The 19,750-nt window shown below is 38.3% G+C and overlaps 1 protein-coding gene across 1 annotated transcript in view; it reads right to left on the reverse strand.

Annotated features, from left to right (window-relative positions):
• The window catches only part of SNCAIP (synuclein alpha interacting protein), a 55,376-nt gene that overhangs the window by 18,211 nt on the left and 17,415 nt on the right, over positions 1–19,750 (reverse strand). Inside the window, exons 3-6 of the mRNA XM_075726552.1 lie at positions 13,729–14,591; positions 11,901–12,080; positions 8,753–8,866; positions 2,702–2,827 (exon numbers count right to left, since the gene is read on the reverse strand). Of these exons, the coding sequence (XP_075582667.1) occupies positions 2,702–2,827; positions 8,753–8,866; positions 11,901–12,080; positions 13,729–14,591 (1,283 nt within the window). The remainder of the gene's footprint in view (positions 1–2,701; positions 2,828–8,752; positions 8,867–11,900; positions 12,081–13,728; positions 14,592–19,750) is intronic.

A 19,750-nucleotide genomic window follows, 5' to 3' on the forward strand; every position in this document is an offset into this window, starting at 1 on the left:
ACTTTCTTTCAAAGAGATACTCAAATATGCATCAGCTTTTACTCTTTAAGAAAAATAATGGCTCATACTCTGATGTATACCCCTGTGTTATTCACAGCACTAGCGGAGAACCCTAGCTTGTTGCTGGAGAACTGTCCAGGTTGTAAGCATGACATTTGAGTTACCTCTGGGACTTGAATCCAGAGCATTGTAAGGGCAAAGGAACTTCTGCCAGGCTGACCTCAAGACATGCAATAACTGAAGCAAGAACTGAGACCAAACCTTCACTCTTTCTGATCTGTTTGTGATAATCAGTGTTAAGCACTATTTGCTTTACTGGAAAGCCTAGAATAGGATGTAAATATTCTAATCAATGTTCAGACACACATTTCTCATAGCACTTTGGAAAAAATTCTGAACAAAACCATCCAAAAACTACAGCATCATTAACATTACATATACACAGGCAGAAGAGGAATTACGTGGCTCAGCTCTTAGTTGACTTATCCAAGCAGAGCCAGTAAGCCACTGAGGATCGGAGTGGCCTTGTTGACTCAGAACATCATGCACAGAGACCTCTACAGCTGCTGACAGAAAAGAGGAATGGTGGTCTGTCTGGTCTGCTAAATCTATACAGAAAGGAAAATTATGAACAGTCTTGCACTGCATCTCATGTCAATAAATTTGGTATAATTTGCCAATAAAGAAGATCAAGAAGGGAGGGTTATGACCTTGCAGAAAGCAATCTTATAGTTTGGAACATGATAGGAGTATCACCTGCTCTTAACCACAGTGATTGAGAGGGCTGGGGAAACACAGACAGCTTGTGTCCCTCCATCTTTCGTACTGCTACTTATAATCTCCCTGCCTCTTTTATCACTTCTTTCATTTTACCAGATCATTCACTGTATGTTGTTTTAAATTAGACTATAAGCTTACTGGGCTGAGGGCTTATTTTGTTTCACAGCACAACAAAACATCAACTGCACTTAAGACTGTGAGGTGTTAATGAGGTGACATTACTAACCTTGTATATTTTTGCTGTCATTAGATATTTTCATGATTTATTTCTCATGGCTTCACTTCAACACAAAACACTTGTTGATTTGTGTATTTATCTACAATAAAATCATCCTGAAAATTCTAAGCCATTTATTAAGTTTCATTCTTCACGGGGAAAGCAGGGCTTCTCTTTTTTTGGTTTAGTTTTATCCATGAACAAAGCCTGCAGATGTCACCAGTCTGTTCAAAATCATCTACTCTCATTTCTCCTTCAAATGCATTGTACATCTTGATGAGACACTGTTGAATTAGCGACCCTAAGCACACACCCTACCACAATGGTGCTCCCCACTAGTAAATCATAAACATTTCTTCTATCAACTTTTTTCCAACTGATCATAGTAATTGTCTACCATACAATAATAAAACCACTAGATTTAGCACGGATGTGATGATTCGTTTATTTTATTCTCATAAGAGTTTGTACAGGGTCCATTCCTGACATCTTAAAAGAAAGATATGTCCCATCAATGAGAAAATGCAGAGATGGTCATGTCCTCCAAATCTATTTGACTGTGTTCTTTTCAATTCTATTCATTCAGCTCAACTGTCACCTGTTTTTCCTGTTTTATTGGGTGAGACTCTCAAGCTGGCTTTTATGGAGTTATGTCTTCTCTCTGTCCAGGTATATAAACAGACTGCTATAACAATAATAAGCAGCTATGCATCTGTGGATTCAACATAACAGTGGGCACAAATATAATGTGGTTAAATAACCACAAATAACATGGTTATTTACTCTTTTACCTATTCTTCTCCAATAACTAATTTGTTCCTCAAATACCTTTCTGCAATCTCCTGGAATAATTTTATTATTTTTTCTTCTCCAAACAGCTTTCACTTAAAGTGACAACACGAAATACTGAAATGTACTCCTATGATTAATGGTTCTAGTAACTTTGATGGACAGTGGGTACATCTGCAATTCAACGCAAAGTTAAGATGCTTCACCTAGCCATCCAGTTCAATGCTACAGCTTTTTTGGTATGTCTGCATTTAACATTGGTACTGCACAGAGGTATCCAAACTGGCTCCCAAAAGTACTGTAGCTGTGTAAGCCTTCTCAGAAGCACAAATTAACCCTTTTCAGCAGCTCCATACAACAGAACTATGTTGCTTTCAGTGGCCAAGCTGATTCATTGAGAATTAGAAATCACCATCACCGCTGCATTGTTTAGCATAGATACATTGAAAGATTACAGAACTGGAAAGGATTATTTACTTAAGGTGGAAATCCTTCAACATAGAAGAAACTTATCTGTCAGACTTCCCCTAAGTGAAGAGCTACAACTATTCACTGGAAAAAGAAACAGAAGGAAAATATCAGAAAAGTAAGAAGAGTACGCATATCTACGCTGGCTGCTCTTTTGTAACATAAAAACATACACGTTAGCTGCTTATGCATAAACAATATAACCGTGCTTTCTTCTTGCAATACAACAGTTACTTTAGGCTAACAATAGCATAATTGACAATAGAATCCAAAAACCAGAGCTTTTTGGTATTTCAGTCTGAGTCCTACTGGTTTAAAGTTCTTCCTTCTAATATATTTTAATATATCAATAATTATTCCCACCTGTAAGATCTCCTATAATAATTTTAATGGTCTTTGTCATTGAAGTTTGATGTAAAGAGGTTTCTGAAACAGCTAACACTCTACCTGTATGCATCCTAGATAGCCATGTTGAGCAGCTATGTGAACAGCAGTATTTCCATCCTGGTCAACTTCGTCCAGTGAAATCCCCTGTTCTTGCATAAACTGGAGAAGCCACAGAAGGATTTTCTCCTAGGGTGAGGGGGAAAGAGATGTCACAAAAGATAAGAAATAATGAAGAGCTAAATGTACTAGAGGAATACTGGTACTGTCATCTGTAACTAATACTGTCCAATAATTCCTTGTTTTCAGTCTCTCTTAACCTTGTAGGACTTAGTGTATCATGTGTCTGCCTCTGGTTTTGGTGTCGCCGCCCCCCCCCCCCCCCCCCGCCCCCCAAGGAAATAAGCTGAAATACTTTATTTGTTTTATAAAAAGACATGATAGGAAAAATAATGAGTTCTATAACACACTTTGGGAAATTGTATGTTAAAAAGCATACATGCCTGTATTTTGGAGAGGAGACCTGAGACAGAACTGCCTGTGTGTCAATCTGGAAATCAACTTGTGAAATCTGGTGAAACTTCACAAGCCTCTTTGGAAGACTAAAACAGCAGTATATGCAGATCACAAAACTGAGCAGTTAGATTCTTCAAATCTATCATCATGCCCCAGCTCTGGGCTGTTGTGGAAGAGGAGAAGCAACAAAACTAAAATGAGGAAATCTCTCTATCCTGAGCTCTCAATGTATTGACTAATGGACCATCTGTATGTGCCTGCATATTGGGAAGGATGGGGAAACTTGAACAACAGAACTTGCAAGTGAAAGTCTGGAAGCCAAAACTGAGGTGCCAACTTAATTCTTTTTAACATTGCTTTTTTGTCTGTATATGCAGGTATAATACACATTTATATGGGTACTCTTTTCTAACAATGGAGAGTTTATATATGTGCACCAAGCTTATTTTATTCCTTATTTTCCCCAGCAGGTTTATTTGGAAAAATGTTCTTCTCTCTAGCAACCTTCCATGCCTCTCCAGATTAAATTTCATTGTGGTCTCCTGAATGTGATACATATTGAAAATCTAGAATAAATCTATAGATTACATAAAAAAGTGAGGTCCATTAAAGGATAGCTGACTACAGCTCCCGGTTTTTGCATCTGAATAGTTGAAAAGAATATATTACTTTCTAGTTTAAAATTTTTTTATTTAAACATGTATTTAGTATTATCTTCCATTGATATCTATCAGGTGTCATACTGGCTAAGGGCTCTAGTTCAAAAGGGCTTTGTAGATTCTAGTGTTCGTGAGGCAAACACAAATGCACAGCCTTAACCTACATGCACTTCAGTAACTTCAGTGATATGTAAGTACATAATCGCTCACAGTTAGATATGCGGGTCTGTAAGAGTGAAGTGTACCTAAATAAAACAGTACTGAAAGCCTATCTATGACTCTTGAGCAGTAATCAGGTAGGAAGGAGAAAGAATAAAAATGAGGAAAAGAAATTCTAGCTAGGAACCTTGGGTATAAACCTCTTTTTTTGTATAAAAGTACCACAGAAATTTTGATGTCAAGGAAAAGGAGATGGATCCTCAGACTCTTTTAGGTCTCCTCCATATGATTCTACCCATTCAAGCACCTGGATCTCTGCTTACTACTTCAGAGGGCTAGTCTGTCTGGAACTTATCTTCTTCATATTTCCACTTTAACAGCAGCTTTGTTTTTATTACAGGGTAAAGGGATAGGTATTTTTACTTCTCCTTGGCTGAATGCCCAATCCAGCTGACAGCCAGCATGGAGAGATGACTTCAGATCACATATCCCTTTCAAAATACTTTCGAGCAATTTCTTGAGATGCCTGTGGTGTTGGCCAGCAGTGAAGAAGGATTACACTACTCCTATGAATTGTCCTTATGTTTTAATAATTAAAAGAAAAATATTTTCGCAAAACTCCTCTGCAGAATTGGAAGACAACTATAGCTTTGAAATTATATATTTCTTTGGAACATAATAGGGACCAGAATGTTAAGCATGTTCTGTAATTTTATTATCACAATCAGCATGGAGCAAATGATGCTTTCTAGTCATTTATCTTATCAACACGGAAATCAAGTGCCTGGATGGCTAAATGCAATCATCTGTACTTAGGACTGCCTGTGCATCAACTGATCACAGGCACAAAGCCAGAGGCCTACTCAAACAGTTTGTGTTTCTCTCAAATGACTATGTGTTTTAACAAATGTATTCTTGACAAAAAAAAAAAAAAGAAAACAACTATTTTCTTCTCTTACATCTAGGAAAAATGAAAACATCATAAATCAAAACACATCATAGAATCATAGAATCGTTTAGGTTGGAAAAGACCTTTAAGATCATCCAGTCCAACCATTAACCTAACATTACCAAGTCCACCACTAAATCAGTTAAGGGGAGAGTAGCAATTTCATGTTTCCTGGCTTGGTGCATGGTTTATTTATAATGAAAGTAAAAACTAGGAATCATTAAGGTTGGAAAGGATCTCTAAGATCATCAGTCCAACCATTAACCCAACATCACCATGCCCACTAAACCATGTCCCAAAGTGCCACATCTACCCGTTTTTTGAACCCTTCCAGGGATGGTGACTCCACCACCTCTCTGGGCAGCCTCTTCCAATGCTTGACTACCCCTTCCGTGAAGAAATTTTTCCTAATATCCAATCTAAACCTCCCCTGGCGCAGCTTGAGCCCATTTCCTCTCGTCCTATCGTTACCTACTTGGGAGAAGAGACCAACACCCACCTCGCTACAACCTCCTTTCAGGTAGTTGTAGAGAGCGATAAGGTCTCCCCTCAGCCTCCTCTTCTCCAGACTAAACAACCCCAGTTCCCTCAGCCACTCATATATCTCTTTTGTAACACTCACATTATGTATTTGGAAGAAAAGTGTTCTTAGGGATAGGTTTATAGTCATCAACTTAATTTATTCAGACAAAATGAAGGATAATAAGAAAATTAATGAGATTAAGATAATGGAAAATAATCACATATTTGTTATGTAACAGGAACAGATAAATACTGACAAATTATTCAGTATATCTGATAATTTTAAGACGTACAATGGTCTTATGTTGTAGCAGTGGTTAACATCCCTCTGGCATATTCCAGACCTACAATAATTCAAACATCTCTAAAAAAAGATTCTGGGAAAATGTCACAATATTTAATTTCTGTTTTGGGACAGGCTGCAGACTTTGGCTCCATCAGCTGGCTTTTGGAGCAGAAAGAACAACTAACAAAGACCATTTAAATCATTAAATGGACTACAAATGGAAGGATTAGCATGGTGTAGAGTACTGACTCTACAGCTAACCCTAGCCCCATCAATCAATATTAATTAATTAAGCTGCCATTCCCAGTATCCCTTCACAGTAGAAGAGTAGGAGTGAGTGAAAACAACATATTATCTCTGCAAAAATGACATTAGACAGGAAGGCAAACATCCTAAGGTGCAAAAAAGGTGTATTGTTAGGCATTTGTGTGTCTGAATGTCACACGCTCCTCCCCACTGCACTCTGCAGCACTACACCACTGCCAAGTGGTGCACAGAACTCCTTGTAGGTCCTCAGTCATGCTGTAGCTCTGGTTCCCTCAAGTCCCCCTAGACTCTGTGGAGCTCAGAGGCAACAAACCCTTGGCGTTCCCCACCCTCTGCCTCTCACCTGTGCAGTCAGTGCTACTACAGCATCCATGTTGGAACTAAATTACAGCTCTGTGAAGCTTTTAGTCAGGACCTACTATATGCACCTACGACTGCACCACCGTCTCCTTCCTGTCACATGGTGACTATGCCAGACACGGCTGGTACACAATCTGCCATGCACCCATGACTTATGCTTGGCGTGGAGAGGCCTGCCAACAACCATGGTTGCTTCTTGCATAATCCCATGCTTAAAGAAGCCCTTGCTAGCAGGTATGCTGACCAGGCTACAGGTTGACTTTAAGCTCTTCATCTCTTCCGTTGGATGAACTTATGCGGTCCCTCTCTTATTGGACAAGATGTCTTATTGTTAAGATGTCTCTGGAGTCAGGCCATGACTGTGGTTTGATGACCTTTAACACAGGAGCTTTGCTACGAACTCCCTTTTGCTGCCCATTCTAAATAATATTTTTTGAAGGAAAATATGGTGTGCATGCCTAATGCCTGGGGAAACAATGGATGGACTGACTCTTTTAGAAAATGATTCAGTAACAGGTCTTCCTTGTAAAAATATTACTCTTGTAATTCTGCCAAGACCAGTGTTTACATGGATTATCTCTTGTGTAAGTAATGGTAAAATAAATTAAAGATTCGAGGATAGCGCCAACTACTCATTTGAATTTCTCAAAAGTTTTTTTCTTCTTAACACAGTTGGGTAAGATAGTCTGGCATCCCTTCAGCCTCAGCATTCCCTCATGTTTGCAAGATGTTTATGGATTATAAAAAAAAAGATAATGGACATTACATGTGAACTTTCTTTGGCATTCAGCTAAATAAGAAACCTTGGCAGCAATTTATATATCACCTTTCTAAATTTCATGGGTGGCTGATTGTAGCTGGTGTTTCTTAAATGGTAGAGCTTCCGTCCTGCTCTAAAATGAATCTAGATAAAGTGTGCCAGATCTGTTCCTGGCCGTAGACACCATAGCTCATTGAAAAAACCCCAAAGCTTCACTGGATTTAGTTTGTAGAAATATCTTTAGAGAGGAGGAAAAAATTAGGCTAATCAATTGATGATATGAATGTAAGTTCACATGAAAGTTTCTCAGTTTCTCTTCCAAACTTTTTCTTCCCAGTAGCAAACATGCCTTTCTCGAATCCAGTTCGGATATGGCTCCCAGCCTCCCTATATTCAGTGCTAGGTTTACAGGCCAAACTTGCTACGGGAAGCAGGACACAATCAATCAGTATATCCAGCAGGGTCCTAACTTGCACCAGTAACATCTACATAGTAGGTGAGTGGAGAAAAGGCAACGGAGGTCTTTGCACAGCATGAAAACAAGAGTGTCTGTGTGCCTACGGCAGCAGCAGCACAAAGGGTAGACTTCAGCTCCATAGCCTTCTAAACCTGCCCTCGCTCTTTCCCTCCCGCTCCAGTAAATTCATGCTTGGACAGGATCAGTTAACAGCAGAAACACACCACAATAATTGTATGGCATTGAATGAGACAACCACACTTGTGCAGGAAAGAGAAAGACAATTTTCTTAGTGGTTACATTTTGCTTGTTCTCTCTTAACAAGTAAGAGAAAAAAAAGCATTAGCACAAAAATAGTGGGTTTTCTGCATTTATCCTTAATGTCTGTTGAAGACACCGGATGATAAATGGGCCCATCTGCCAAAGAGATTAGAGAAGAATGACCGATCACTATTCCTTGTGCAGTAGATCCTGGAGAAGGTCCTTTGAAGAGGGGTTATTGCAAGGTCTACTTAGGAAAAACAGACTTTGTGGGAAGAGAATGTGGTGCGATTAAGTGGTATATGTTTCCCCAGACATTAGCAAAGCACTGAAATGCTGTACTTCTGTGGTTTCTCATCATTAGATTTACAGATAAGTTAGGTGTGGAACAGGATTGGTTTACAACATATTTTTATATGTAATTCTCAATAAAACTGGCTAGAGCTAGACAGATGATGTTCAAGTCTCACCACACTTCACTTCACTGCCAATATACTGAATTCCTAAATTGTCACAATTTGCCAAAATTTTTTGAGATTAGTCTCTCCTGGAAAGAGAATGTGAACTATCACAAAATGTTTGATGATTTTCTGAAGTGTCCTAGGATTCCCCTAGGGATCATGACAGCTAATCTCCCTAGATATTCTTGGGATTGATAGGCTGGCCTAATATGCCAGCTAATCTTTTCCTAGCCATTACTTAAAGCTTAAAAAAAAAAAGGACTTAAGAGGGAAAATACTGAAAAAAATATACAAATTAAGTGGGAAAAGGTTTTACTATATTTGAACTTTTTGAACTAATTTGAACTAATTAAGAACACCTGTAATTAAAAACTACAAAACAATAAAGGTGCTTTAAATTGAAATTCTTGTATGACCATCTAAATAATCTATTTGAAAAAGTAAATGAAAGTCATACCTGGCCATAGCAACCCGCATAATGAATAAGGCTTGGGTGGTCTTTTGAGCAACTTAATTCTGCAATAGCTTCTGTTTCGCTCACCATCCACCGAACGCACTCCAGCTGACCATTCTAAACAAATTTAAAAAAGAATTTAAATTCCGGCTTTTTCAGTTCTAAACAAATCTACAAAAAGAAAATGTGTTCTTTTATTAGCTCTCATGTAATGCACTTGTTTATCTTGCTGTCCTGGATCGATTATAGTTTGGCTATTGATTATCATCAAATGGGCAATGTGAAAGTGACAGTCAAACAGTATTATATACACAATCTGACCCCTACTCTCAGATTGTTCAGAGCAAAACCATAGTTCTGTTTCCACTGCTTGTACAGCAAGGCTCAATGACTAAATGAGATGATTTACTGGGGCAGAGCGAACAGTTTCCCTACAAACTCATCTTCATTAATCACTAATTAAATGCATGCTTCCTATGTATGTAGTATCTGAAGACCTAATCCTCACGGATTAGGACCTAACTGTAATAGATACTGTTCAGACACAAACACAAGAAGGTAGTTTTTGCCCTGAACACCTTTTACAGGCTAGTCTCAAGATTCCCAAGCTGCTATACACACTTCCAGTAGTTTGCAAGTTACTGTGAAATGGGGTGTAGATGCTGTGGAAACAGATGAACATTTTCTTCAGATTGTGCTTGTGGCCCAGTGTAAAGGCAAGAATTTTTAGCAGCTTCTCTTGATGTAGCCCCTTTTCAGTGATGGTATTTTGGTAAATGCAGTTTGACATGACCTACATTCTGGTCTGCTCTGACTTCATTTTTCAATTCTCATGTTCATAAAGGCTATTATATTCTTTATAGCTGAAACAAGTATTTCAATTGCTCAGTCAAAACCTCACAGAGGTCAACATATGTAACATAAAAAGCTGTTTGTGTGCATAAAATGGAAAAAGCTAACATGAGAAGAAAGAAATATCCATTTCAAGTTTCAGTTTTATTTTTATAAAAACAAGAAGAATGTAATAAATATTAACCCATTTAAAATTATATGGGAGAAAGAAAAATTGGAATAAAATCAGACATTTGTCTTATTCCTTCCATATGTAATGTATGTATATAAACACAAAAATGCACACCATTTTACTTTACTTACTTTCCTCTATTTCTCTCAATTTCAGTAATGAAGTAAAACAACGAAACTACTTGTATTCTTTTTATTACGCTAGAAAAATCCTCCTCATCATATTTGGGTTCAAATATTACTAAGCATGAATAACTAATGATTTTTTATTTTGTTTTCCTTTGTATGACAACAGAGTAAAATATTTTTCTATTTTTAAATTCAAGGTAAAGAATTATTAAAATTAGGTACTTGCTAAATAAGACAATTTTACTTATGTGGAAAGGATTTCTCCACAATTAGTTAAAATAAACTATCAGTATTACAGTGCGACTGGCCATAACATACCAGTCCATTCTGACTTTCTAGCCCACAGCTCCAGGTCAGAAAAAGGTCTTAAATCAAAAGAATTAGGTTTAATTAATTAATTCCTTACTGGGAAATGTTATGCATTATCACGAAATTGTTGACATTTTCTTCCATGGAAATTTATGTTCCTGCACCCAAGTTTTCTTCCGTTCTGATAGTCATCAATTTTGTGGAACCTAGTTGCACGTCCCACATGGTATAACATTATGTGAATTACAATGGTATAAAGTAAGAGCAAGAAGAGTAAAGTCCATTCTATCAGTGTGCAAAACCACTTTGGGAGTAAGGATTAAGAGCTACAAAGTGTAGTTATGCCAGATTAATTTAAGACTCTTACAAAACTTTGCAACGATCCAGGACAAGTCCAGCCATGCATGTCATCATTAGAAACACTTGGGCCTGAGCACGCTCACTTACATGAAAAACTCCATTAGATATACACACTTTTCTGTGAATGTCAAAGCATGCTCAAATATTAGAGAAACTAAAGGAACCAATTATTAGAAAAGCCAACTTTTTTTGGGAAAAAGACAAAAGGCTTTATTGGCTTATAAACACATTATATACTGAGGTTGAAAAAACAAGAAAGAAAACTTCCAGCTAAAATTTCCAGCTAAAACTGAAAGACTTTAAATTGGCAGACTATAACTATTCAGTTTGGACATGGGCCAAAGTATTGAAGCTAAACACCTCACTTTTATAATAGCATTTTGTTAGTACAACTAGATAACAGTTTAATTTTATATTCATATGGCTTGTCCCAGAAAAATAAAAAAAATCCAACCCTGAAACCTGCACCAGGGCCCTAGGTCATTGAAATGATGTCCCAAAGATGCAAACCTGCAGGCTGGAATCCACCAGTCCTCTGTCAGTTTCTAAAGTTTTCCCAAGAAGCAAGTAAGAAAAAAACCCCAGAAGAAACAGAAACTGTTGTATTATATTTCACCCCTTTCCTTGTTTCTTCTTAAGGTACTTAAGTGGCTAAAAGGAATGGCATTCAACCGTTCAATCTCACTTACTAAAGAACCAGAATCAGTATGGTTAAATTATCAGCCTTCCTGTACGCCACTATGTTTTATTTGAGTGAAGAAACACCAATAATTTTCACATTTTCCTACATAATAGGTTTTCCTGTAAGCTTTGATGTTATTTTTTTCGGTTTCTGACAGGTTGTTCTGTAACACGTACACTTTAACTTTGATACAATTGTTCTAGACAACCAAGAAGTTTCGCCTCCAGATGTAGATCAGAGGGTTTTTATGCTTTGTAAACATGTTCTCACATTTGTCTTACAAGATTATACCTGTGTTTGTAAAAACCCAAGAAAATGTTATGCTCTCTAAAGGAACAACTGAGTCTGAGTTAAATGAAAGTTCCTTAAAATATAATAATTTTTTTAGAGTCAGTTAACTGATTTCAAAATGAGTGTACATGCATTGACAACAATGAATAAAATGTCAGTATTATAGAGCTGATATTGTATCCTGCGCAGTAATCGATTTTTATTTGCTTATGTGGTACCAGCCAATGGTTCTTTTTGCTCTCACTTAATAGAACGCTTGAAAAATAACATCCTGCTGGATGTATTACTTACTGCCATCACAGAAAGAAACTAAATGACCTTTATGTCACATTACAGTAGAGTCAGAGACTAAATTACCTTTATTGCTAATCCAGCTGGAGTTAGCTGCTCAATGTTTCGTTCATTCAAACAGTCTTCACCCATCAAAGAAGTGAGATGCTGCAGGCATTCTGCATGTCCCTTTGATGCTGCTACATGCAACAGATTGTTGTCACATTCATCATGGATCTTATCCAGATTATCTGCTGCTAAATGTGGCTGTTAAAACAGGCATTATGTTAGTTATAACTAAGGATAAAAAGATACATAGAACGTTAAGCCTCTCAGCCCAAGACGCAAGCCAAATACAAAGATGTTTCCCCATAGGCATGTTCTTTTATAACTCAAAACCAGGAGCTCTTCACTTCACTATACAGAACCTGGCTACTATTAGCAAAAGGATAGAGGTTCACTGGCTTGATTCACTGTGTAGTTTCCTTCTCATGCAATTGTCATACAGCAGTGGAAGATCTTGAGTAGCTTTAAGTCTTTGTACTAGTTTGATCAATGAAGTAGCTGCATTTTCATAATTTCTGTCTATTTTGGGTTTGGTTTCTCTCTTTTTTTTTTTTTGTTTTTGGCATTATATTGATGAGTAATTGAACAGAAAACATGCATGACTCCTAAAAAAGTTCCTGATTAATTTTGTTCATCACAAAAGTGGCACCGTGTGTTAAGCACAATCTAAAATGTAGTTAAAAAACACGACAGAAGACTTTTATTTATTTGATAGCTTGTTTCCATGAAAAAATTTGTTGGAATATTTACCTGAAGTACTACACTACCATGACCTAATACATTATTTCTGCCCAAATCTAATTTTGAGACAAAACCATTGGACTGAGAAACTCCAGAAGGAAAATGGAAGAAGGAAGACAGATTTAAGGAGTAGCAATGGTAAGTTGCGCAGACTTGCCAGAATACTGTTTGATGAGTCTACTTCATTCAGAGGTTTCGACCTGTTTGGAAAAAAATATGCATTTTCTTTCCACCTACCTACCTACGATGACCTCTTTTTTCCCCCCAATTCCTACTTCAGGGTGAATTTAATTTGCTTTTATTTCTTACTGAGCAATCTAATACTCTCTTCTGCCTTTGTCTAGTCTTTGAATATCTGCCTTTGTTCTTGCTGCTATGTTAATAGCATGCCTTTGTGCTTGAGCTAGACTGGTAAACAGAGAAGCTAAACAAAAATCTAACAAAAACAGTTCTTATATATACTCTGTGCCTGCACCAGCCATTCTGAGTGGAGATCACATGCTCTGCATCATTGTGTTAACTTGCATCTAGTTACTTTGGAAACCATCATTGATAGTGCCTGATCACAGTGCTCGAATTTACTAAAAAGCTTCATATGGGTCAGAGGCCAACAAGGCTTTAGAGAAAGCTCCTGCCTGAGAATGCCGCACAACAAGACAGCATAAACACTCCTGAATAATAATCAGAATACAACAGAAGCCCCTCTGTTCCTATCATCAGCCTCTAAATAACAACTGAGGTAAACCAGCAATAATTAAACAAAGCGACCCACAAATGTTGTGAAAGGCAAAACTCAATTAAGATTTAAATTTGTTATTTAAGTGATCTCCACAGTTAAAATGCCTGCCTTCTATATGATTTCAGCGTACTGCATAAACTAGCAATCTTGGCTACATTTACATAAAATTAGTATCTTGGTTGTGCTACATATTTCATTTAAAGATTACAACTTTCCATTTGGAAGCCCATTTGGAAGCTCAGTTTCTAAGGAGCGTACAAGATAAAAATGGCAGCGGTTCAAAATACGCACTTCATCAGCTTTGCTGGCTTAATAAACCACATCACAGATTGCCCTTATTCTGTGTTTTATGAAAAATATGATACTTACCAGTAAAGATATTTGGCCTTCCTTTACAATGTTTAAGATGCTCTTAATTTTTTTCACCTCTTCGCTCCTCTCTTCTGGGCCCCCTGCACTGCTCCAGTTCATACTCAGTTCCTCTAGTTGCTTGCTTTCTGCCACTGCTGTCTGCAGGTGGAAAGTCCTCAGGTGGCAGTTTGGCATAGTCTTCTCAGTTTTGTGAGCATGAGGATCAACAAATGTCCTGCTGAGGAAGCCCTTGCCCTGGGCTTCAGATTCATGGACTGAGCTACACTTAACTAAAGGCTGGGAAAGCTCTAATTCCTCTGTTAAATGCTTCTGTTGATCAAGGACAATGGGCTGCGTTTTTCTGAGCTGAGAACCTTTCACAGGAGACAGCACACAGAACTGCGTTCCGCCAGCAGGCGAGCTCTCTGTGTTCCCTGCAGAGCAGGTCTTGCCACTAAGACCATTCACTGTTGAACATACACCCAAAAGTTTTTTCTCAGGAGCTACCTTTGTAAGAGGAACAAGTTGCTGGCTTGATTTAATATAAGGCACATCCAAAATTTCATCCATATCCAGGTCATAGTGCTCCAGCTCCCCAAGCAGAACAGCGGGCTCGATGTTTTTGCTTTTAAGGCTCTCTCCTTCTCCTGGGGTTTGGTCATCATTTGGAGGTGCAGACTGAGAATCACTGCCTTTCTGGCATTCTCCCTTCTGGTTCTTCTGGTCATCACTTTCATTGTTCTCAGAGTTTTCTGGCTGGTGCTTTAATGGGGAAACCCTCTTCACTGGTCTGAATTTATTGCACACATCTGCAATCCCTGTTGGTTTCTGTGCATTTCCGATAAGAGTTGAGACTCCACAGTTCCAGCTGCTGTTGGAAACTAGAGAAATAGAGGAATGTGGTTTAGAAGTGATTACTACTGACATGTGACATGATGTAGCACGCTTTAAAGATATACCTGGCCAAACACTGGAAACAAGAATTACATGATAACATGCCACATTCATATCTAAGCAGATTTAATAGCTTCATTATCAAAATAGCTGAAGAATTTGACAGTCCAGAAAAGAAACTTTCTTCAAACAGCATATACATTGTAATCACTTACAACTAAAGTAATTTTAATCAAGTAATGGGCATCAATAAGAGCCTAGTGGTGTTTACAGTTGTCCTGCCCAGCTAAGGTAGTTTGCACTCTGCTTTTTTTTATTGCACAGACATGCATCACAAGAGTAGGATGATTTTCTTGGAAGTCAACAAAAGGGTTAGTCAGAACTTTTTAGGGGATTTGTTTTAACAACAGTAACAATAATTTAATTTTTAAGGCCTGTTATCTCTGGGACATGCATTTTTCATACAAGAACTGTAAATTTATATGAACAGTGACTGAGAGCTGGGACTGTTCAGCCTGGAGAAGAGAAGGGTCTGGAGGAATCTTATCCTTGTGTATAATTACACAATGGGAAGCAATGAAGAAGAGGGAGCGAGGCTCTTCTCCATGGTGCCCACTGACAGGACAAGAGGCAGTGGGCACAAACTGAAACACATGAAATTCCATCTGAACATGAGAACGCACTTTTTTACTGTGAGGCTGGTCAAATCCTGGCACAAGTTGCCCAGAGACATTGTGGAGTCTCCACCTGTGGAGATACTCAAAATCTGACTGGACACAGTCCTGGGCTTAACCAGCTCTACCTGACCTTGCTTAAGCAGGGTCGTTGGACTGGATGATCTCAATTGGTCCCTACCAACATAAATGATTTTGTGATTCTCTGATCTGAAAACTAAGCCTACTTATTGAGGTATGATGTTTCCTTCTCCACTTCTCCTCTGTATGTCAGGCCTCTCTGGCAAACTTTCCACCCCTTATATATACATATATCCTGTGTGTATGTATATACACACATACGTCTGTGTACATACACACACGTGCACGCGCACATATATATAGCTCTGGACTTTCCAGACCATTGTTTCAGTGCACTGCAGGAGATGGAGTTTGACCAGTGAATCTGACTTGTAGAGAAGAAAGGGAGCTCAGGGCACCTGAACTCAATCCTACTGAACTTGAACTCAATTCTACTGAACCTTCACTCTGTCACACAGTCCCAGCTGGTGATATATACGATCTCCATAACCAGTGGAACTCCGGCAAAGATTTTTCCTTATTTTGTTATTTTCATTTGAGGGGTAGCACTAAAACCACTAAAGCCTTTATGCAGTTTCTATGCCCCTTTCAATGTACACTAAGAGTTAATGCATTCTGAAAGTCAAGAATACTGTTTAAACAAAGCAGATTTATTACACGTGCTAACTGCATATCAGTGGGATCTAATTTGTGGTCAAAACACACAATTTGCCGTGAACACTTTCCTAAGGAAACAGATATATACACATTCAGTGCAACATTAATGTCTGAAGTGAAAGATTAGTATAGCTTAATAGTTATGGCTGTCTGAAAATTACCTTAATACTTTTGGAAGCACTTAAGAATACATTTCTGAAGAAAAAATAAAAATAATAATAATCAAAAGGCATGTAACTTAGTGGGCCAATACAAAGAACACACTGTACTGACTTATTTATGTATTGTATAAGTTTCTAGGTTCAAAGGCCTACACTTTTATGTTGGTTTTATTTACATGCGACATTTTTTCCAAGTGATACAGGGAAATGGATACCATCTGTTTCCCAGCTGTTTTGTTCTGACAGGAACTATTATGCACTCAGTATGGAAATGAATTCTGTCTGAGTTTTATGAAAACACTGCTTTCAACACAGGGGTCTAGACAGAGAAAAAGGCATCAACATTTTGTTTGTCGTCACTTTATTTAAGCTTACATTTGTTTTGTTTCTTGGCTTTCTCCACTTTCTAACCTTAGTAACATGCATTTACATAAACCACTGATGATAAAATTGTAAAATCAGACACTGCAAAGAAGCAATGACCTTTGTCACAAATCTGTCTTGGATCATTGTAAAGTCATGTATTTCTCTTTTCTTTCATTACAGTTAGAGCAGAGTAAGATACTTCAATTTTTTTCATTGTTTTTCTTCCCAAAATCTCTTTACAAACACTGTTTTTCCAGAAAACAAACTGGAACACTGAGAACAGTTAGCAATATTTTTACTGACTTAGGAAGTTATTCTTCACTTAACTAGGATGATGAATTTACACTGCATTAAATAAAGGATTAGAACACAGCATCTAACCACATAGCAGTAGGGAAGAAAGCAAGTGAGGCTGGTAGACACAATCCTTCTTTGTGCTCTTTTCTACTTGGGTGCTGTGCAGGCTGCATCAGAGCTTAGACAGTTACAGCATGGCTTCCCCCTACACAAAACTGAAGCCATAGGCCAGAGTGGACCAGGGTATGGCTTGAATCTCTTCTGTTCTCTTTTCAGATGCTTGTTCCCTGAAGAAGCAAAAGCAAGTGCTGCCTATGTCCTCCAAAGCAACAACACAGTAGGAGTTATGTGAGTAGTCTTCAACAGCTTCTCTAGGGGAAAAGTCTCTTGCTCATCTCTCCATACTCACGAACTTAGACAGGGGCTGTCAAGATTCTGGGTCAATAAATACCTTTTGATTCTTTTATAAACAACAGTAAAGGATGGTCTGAGTTTAAGGCAAGGGACTAGAATGTGGAGCAGCTAACTTGATTCCAGAATCTGACACATAATTCTGGTATAATCTTGGATAAGCCATATCTCTTCTGTGCAGCAGTATCTCAAATGTAAAATGGTGACGACCAAACCTTTTTCCAGCTACATTGTCAAAATTATTTCTCTAACTTTTATTCATTAATATGAGAGATTTGGATGATCCTGTTGTTGTGTTGCTGAAGTAAAAAGAGAGAGGAACACAAAAACTGAGGGGACTTCATTCATATCAGTAAAGAAGTGTCATGCTGCTTGATAAACCTGAGGTGCCAAAGCATTTCCTTGGCACTAAAGAAAACAGTATCTGATGAAAACCTGCAAGGATCAAATTTGCAAAAGTACTTATTCACCATATATTGTGCTCTTCTTGAGGAAGAGAATACGCAAAATGTGAATGAAGAGGCCTGTAGGCTTATTTATAGTTTTATTTATTTATTTATAGATGTCCTAGGACTACTGGGGCCGCTAATGAGAAAAGGGGACAATTAGGAAGCCACTTCTCTTGCAATTTAGTCACTTCATCAGATTTTGGTTTAGGAATCAAAATTTACCTTGAAATTTCTAAAAAAGTTCCTTATAACATGTTTCCAACTGGAAGCGTCTGTTGACTTCAGAGCATTTTTCAACATCATCTCTGTATCTAGGGCATGGGGGGCTGAGAGGGGAGTTTTATCTGCTATATGAGAGTATGTAGAATTAAAGGGTAACTATGAGTTTTGTCCAACCATCAAGACTACCTCATGCACAGATGAAACTTTGAGACAGGCAGTTTCTGTGATACTTACAGTCTAATGCCAAACATCAGAATACCTCTAAATTGTCCCGAGTATAATGAAAATAACAAAGAACTCAGCTTTTACTTCAGCTCTATAAGGAAACTACTACTGAAATTCATTGCTGGTGTGTGTGCAAGAGCCTGTCTCCCTGGCATATGGGTTTACAGCACTGGTGACACAAATAGGAGGTGGCAAAAGCCTGTATATCACATATCACTACCATTACAAAATGAACTGACCATACTACAGAGTGGTATTTGTAGATGTTGCTATGCCAGGTCTTCATGAACCCAGAATGACTCACATTCAAAGAGCACTGACTGACTGAGGAAATGGTCAAACTCTTAAACAGTCTGTTTCTGTCACCATCACCACGGAATCATTTAGGTTTACTCTTTGACCAATGTTCTGTAGTCATGAATGCTGCTGTTAAACAGCCGGGAAATACAACAGGCAGTGGTGCAGGCAATCAGGAAAATGGATGTAAAGACTGAGTCATTTGCAGATCAGTTGGCAATTGAGTCCATGTTGCTCTACTAGGTCACTTGACACCTACACATCAGTTTAACAGGAATGAAAAAGAGTATCAATTCACTCCTGCTCTTCTGTAGGTAGCAACCAGTGATCCCCATTGCTGTCCTACATCCCTCAATAAAATCCTTGAGCCTTTTTAGCTTGCTGTCTCTGTTTCTTCTCAGGATGGAGAGCAATATCTTATAGTCAACTGCGTTGAACCACTGTTCAGGAGAAAAACTGGATGACTTCCCTTTATCCAAACAGTTATCAGTCATCAATGACATTAATGACCTGACCTGCACCCAGACTGCTAACTCTAAATTGTCTTGTATCTCAAACTTTGTTTTCTGTGAACTCCATACCTGTGCAGTCACAAACCACAGTAAAACTGTGAATAATGGAGAACAATATGCTGCTTGGGCCCTGCACCTGATAGTGCTGTACTATGGTAAGACTATCTGCTGATTTTATCATGCCTAATAGATCTTTTGATGGTCTATGAACCTCTGAGGTTGAATCAGAGTTATTTCTTGCTGACAAAAAAGTGGGAGCACTATGGTTGCTTTCGTAATAACACTTCCCCGAAATAACTTGGTTGCAATGTTCTTTATTGCAGCATTCATTTGGAGAACAGGTCCTTGAGCAATCCAGTGTAACTGGAACTGCTCTGGCACAGGGAAGTGGACAAGATGGCCTTCAGAAGTGCCTTCTGACTTAAGTTATGCTATGATGAAGACCTAACCACCCTGAAAGAATGCCACCTGCTTGAAGGTAGTAGCAAGACTGGAAATAAAGTGCAAAACTGACAAAGAGACATGAGAAGACACTGTTTGGGGGCTTTTACCTCAAGATTTTGTCAGCATGTACTTGGAAACTCCCAGTACACAATACTGGGAGGTACCCTCTGCCCTTGCTGACAACACAAGAAGCTTCTTTACCATTTAGGTTTCAATTGTTTACCCTCTAAAAATGGTAAAGAGGAGGACCTTGAGAACTACTGACCAGTCAGCCTCACTTCTGTGCCTATGAAAATCATGGAACAGATCCTCCTGGATGCTATGTGAAGGCATATGGATGACAGAGAGGT

Source organism: Pelecanus crispus, chromosome Z, assembly GCF_030463565.1.
Source record: "Pelecanus crispus isolate bPelCri1 chromosome Z, bPelCri1.pri, whole genome shotgun sequence".
Taxonomy (NCBI): domain Eukaryota; kingdom Metazoa; phylum Chordata; class Aves; order Pelecaniformes; family Pelecanidae; genus Pelecanus; species Pelecanus crispus.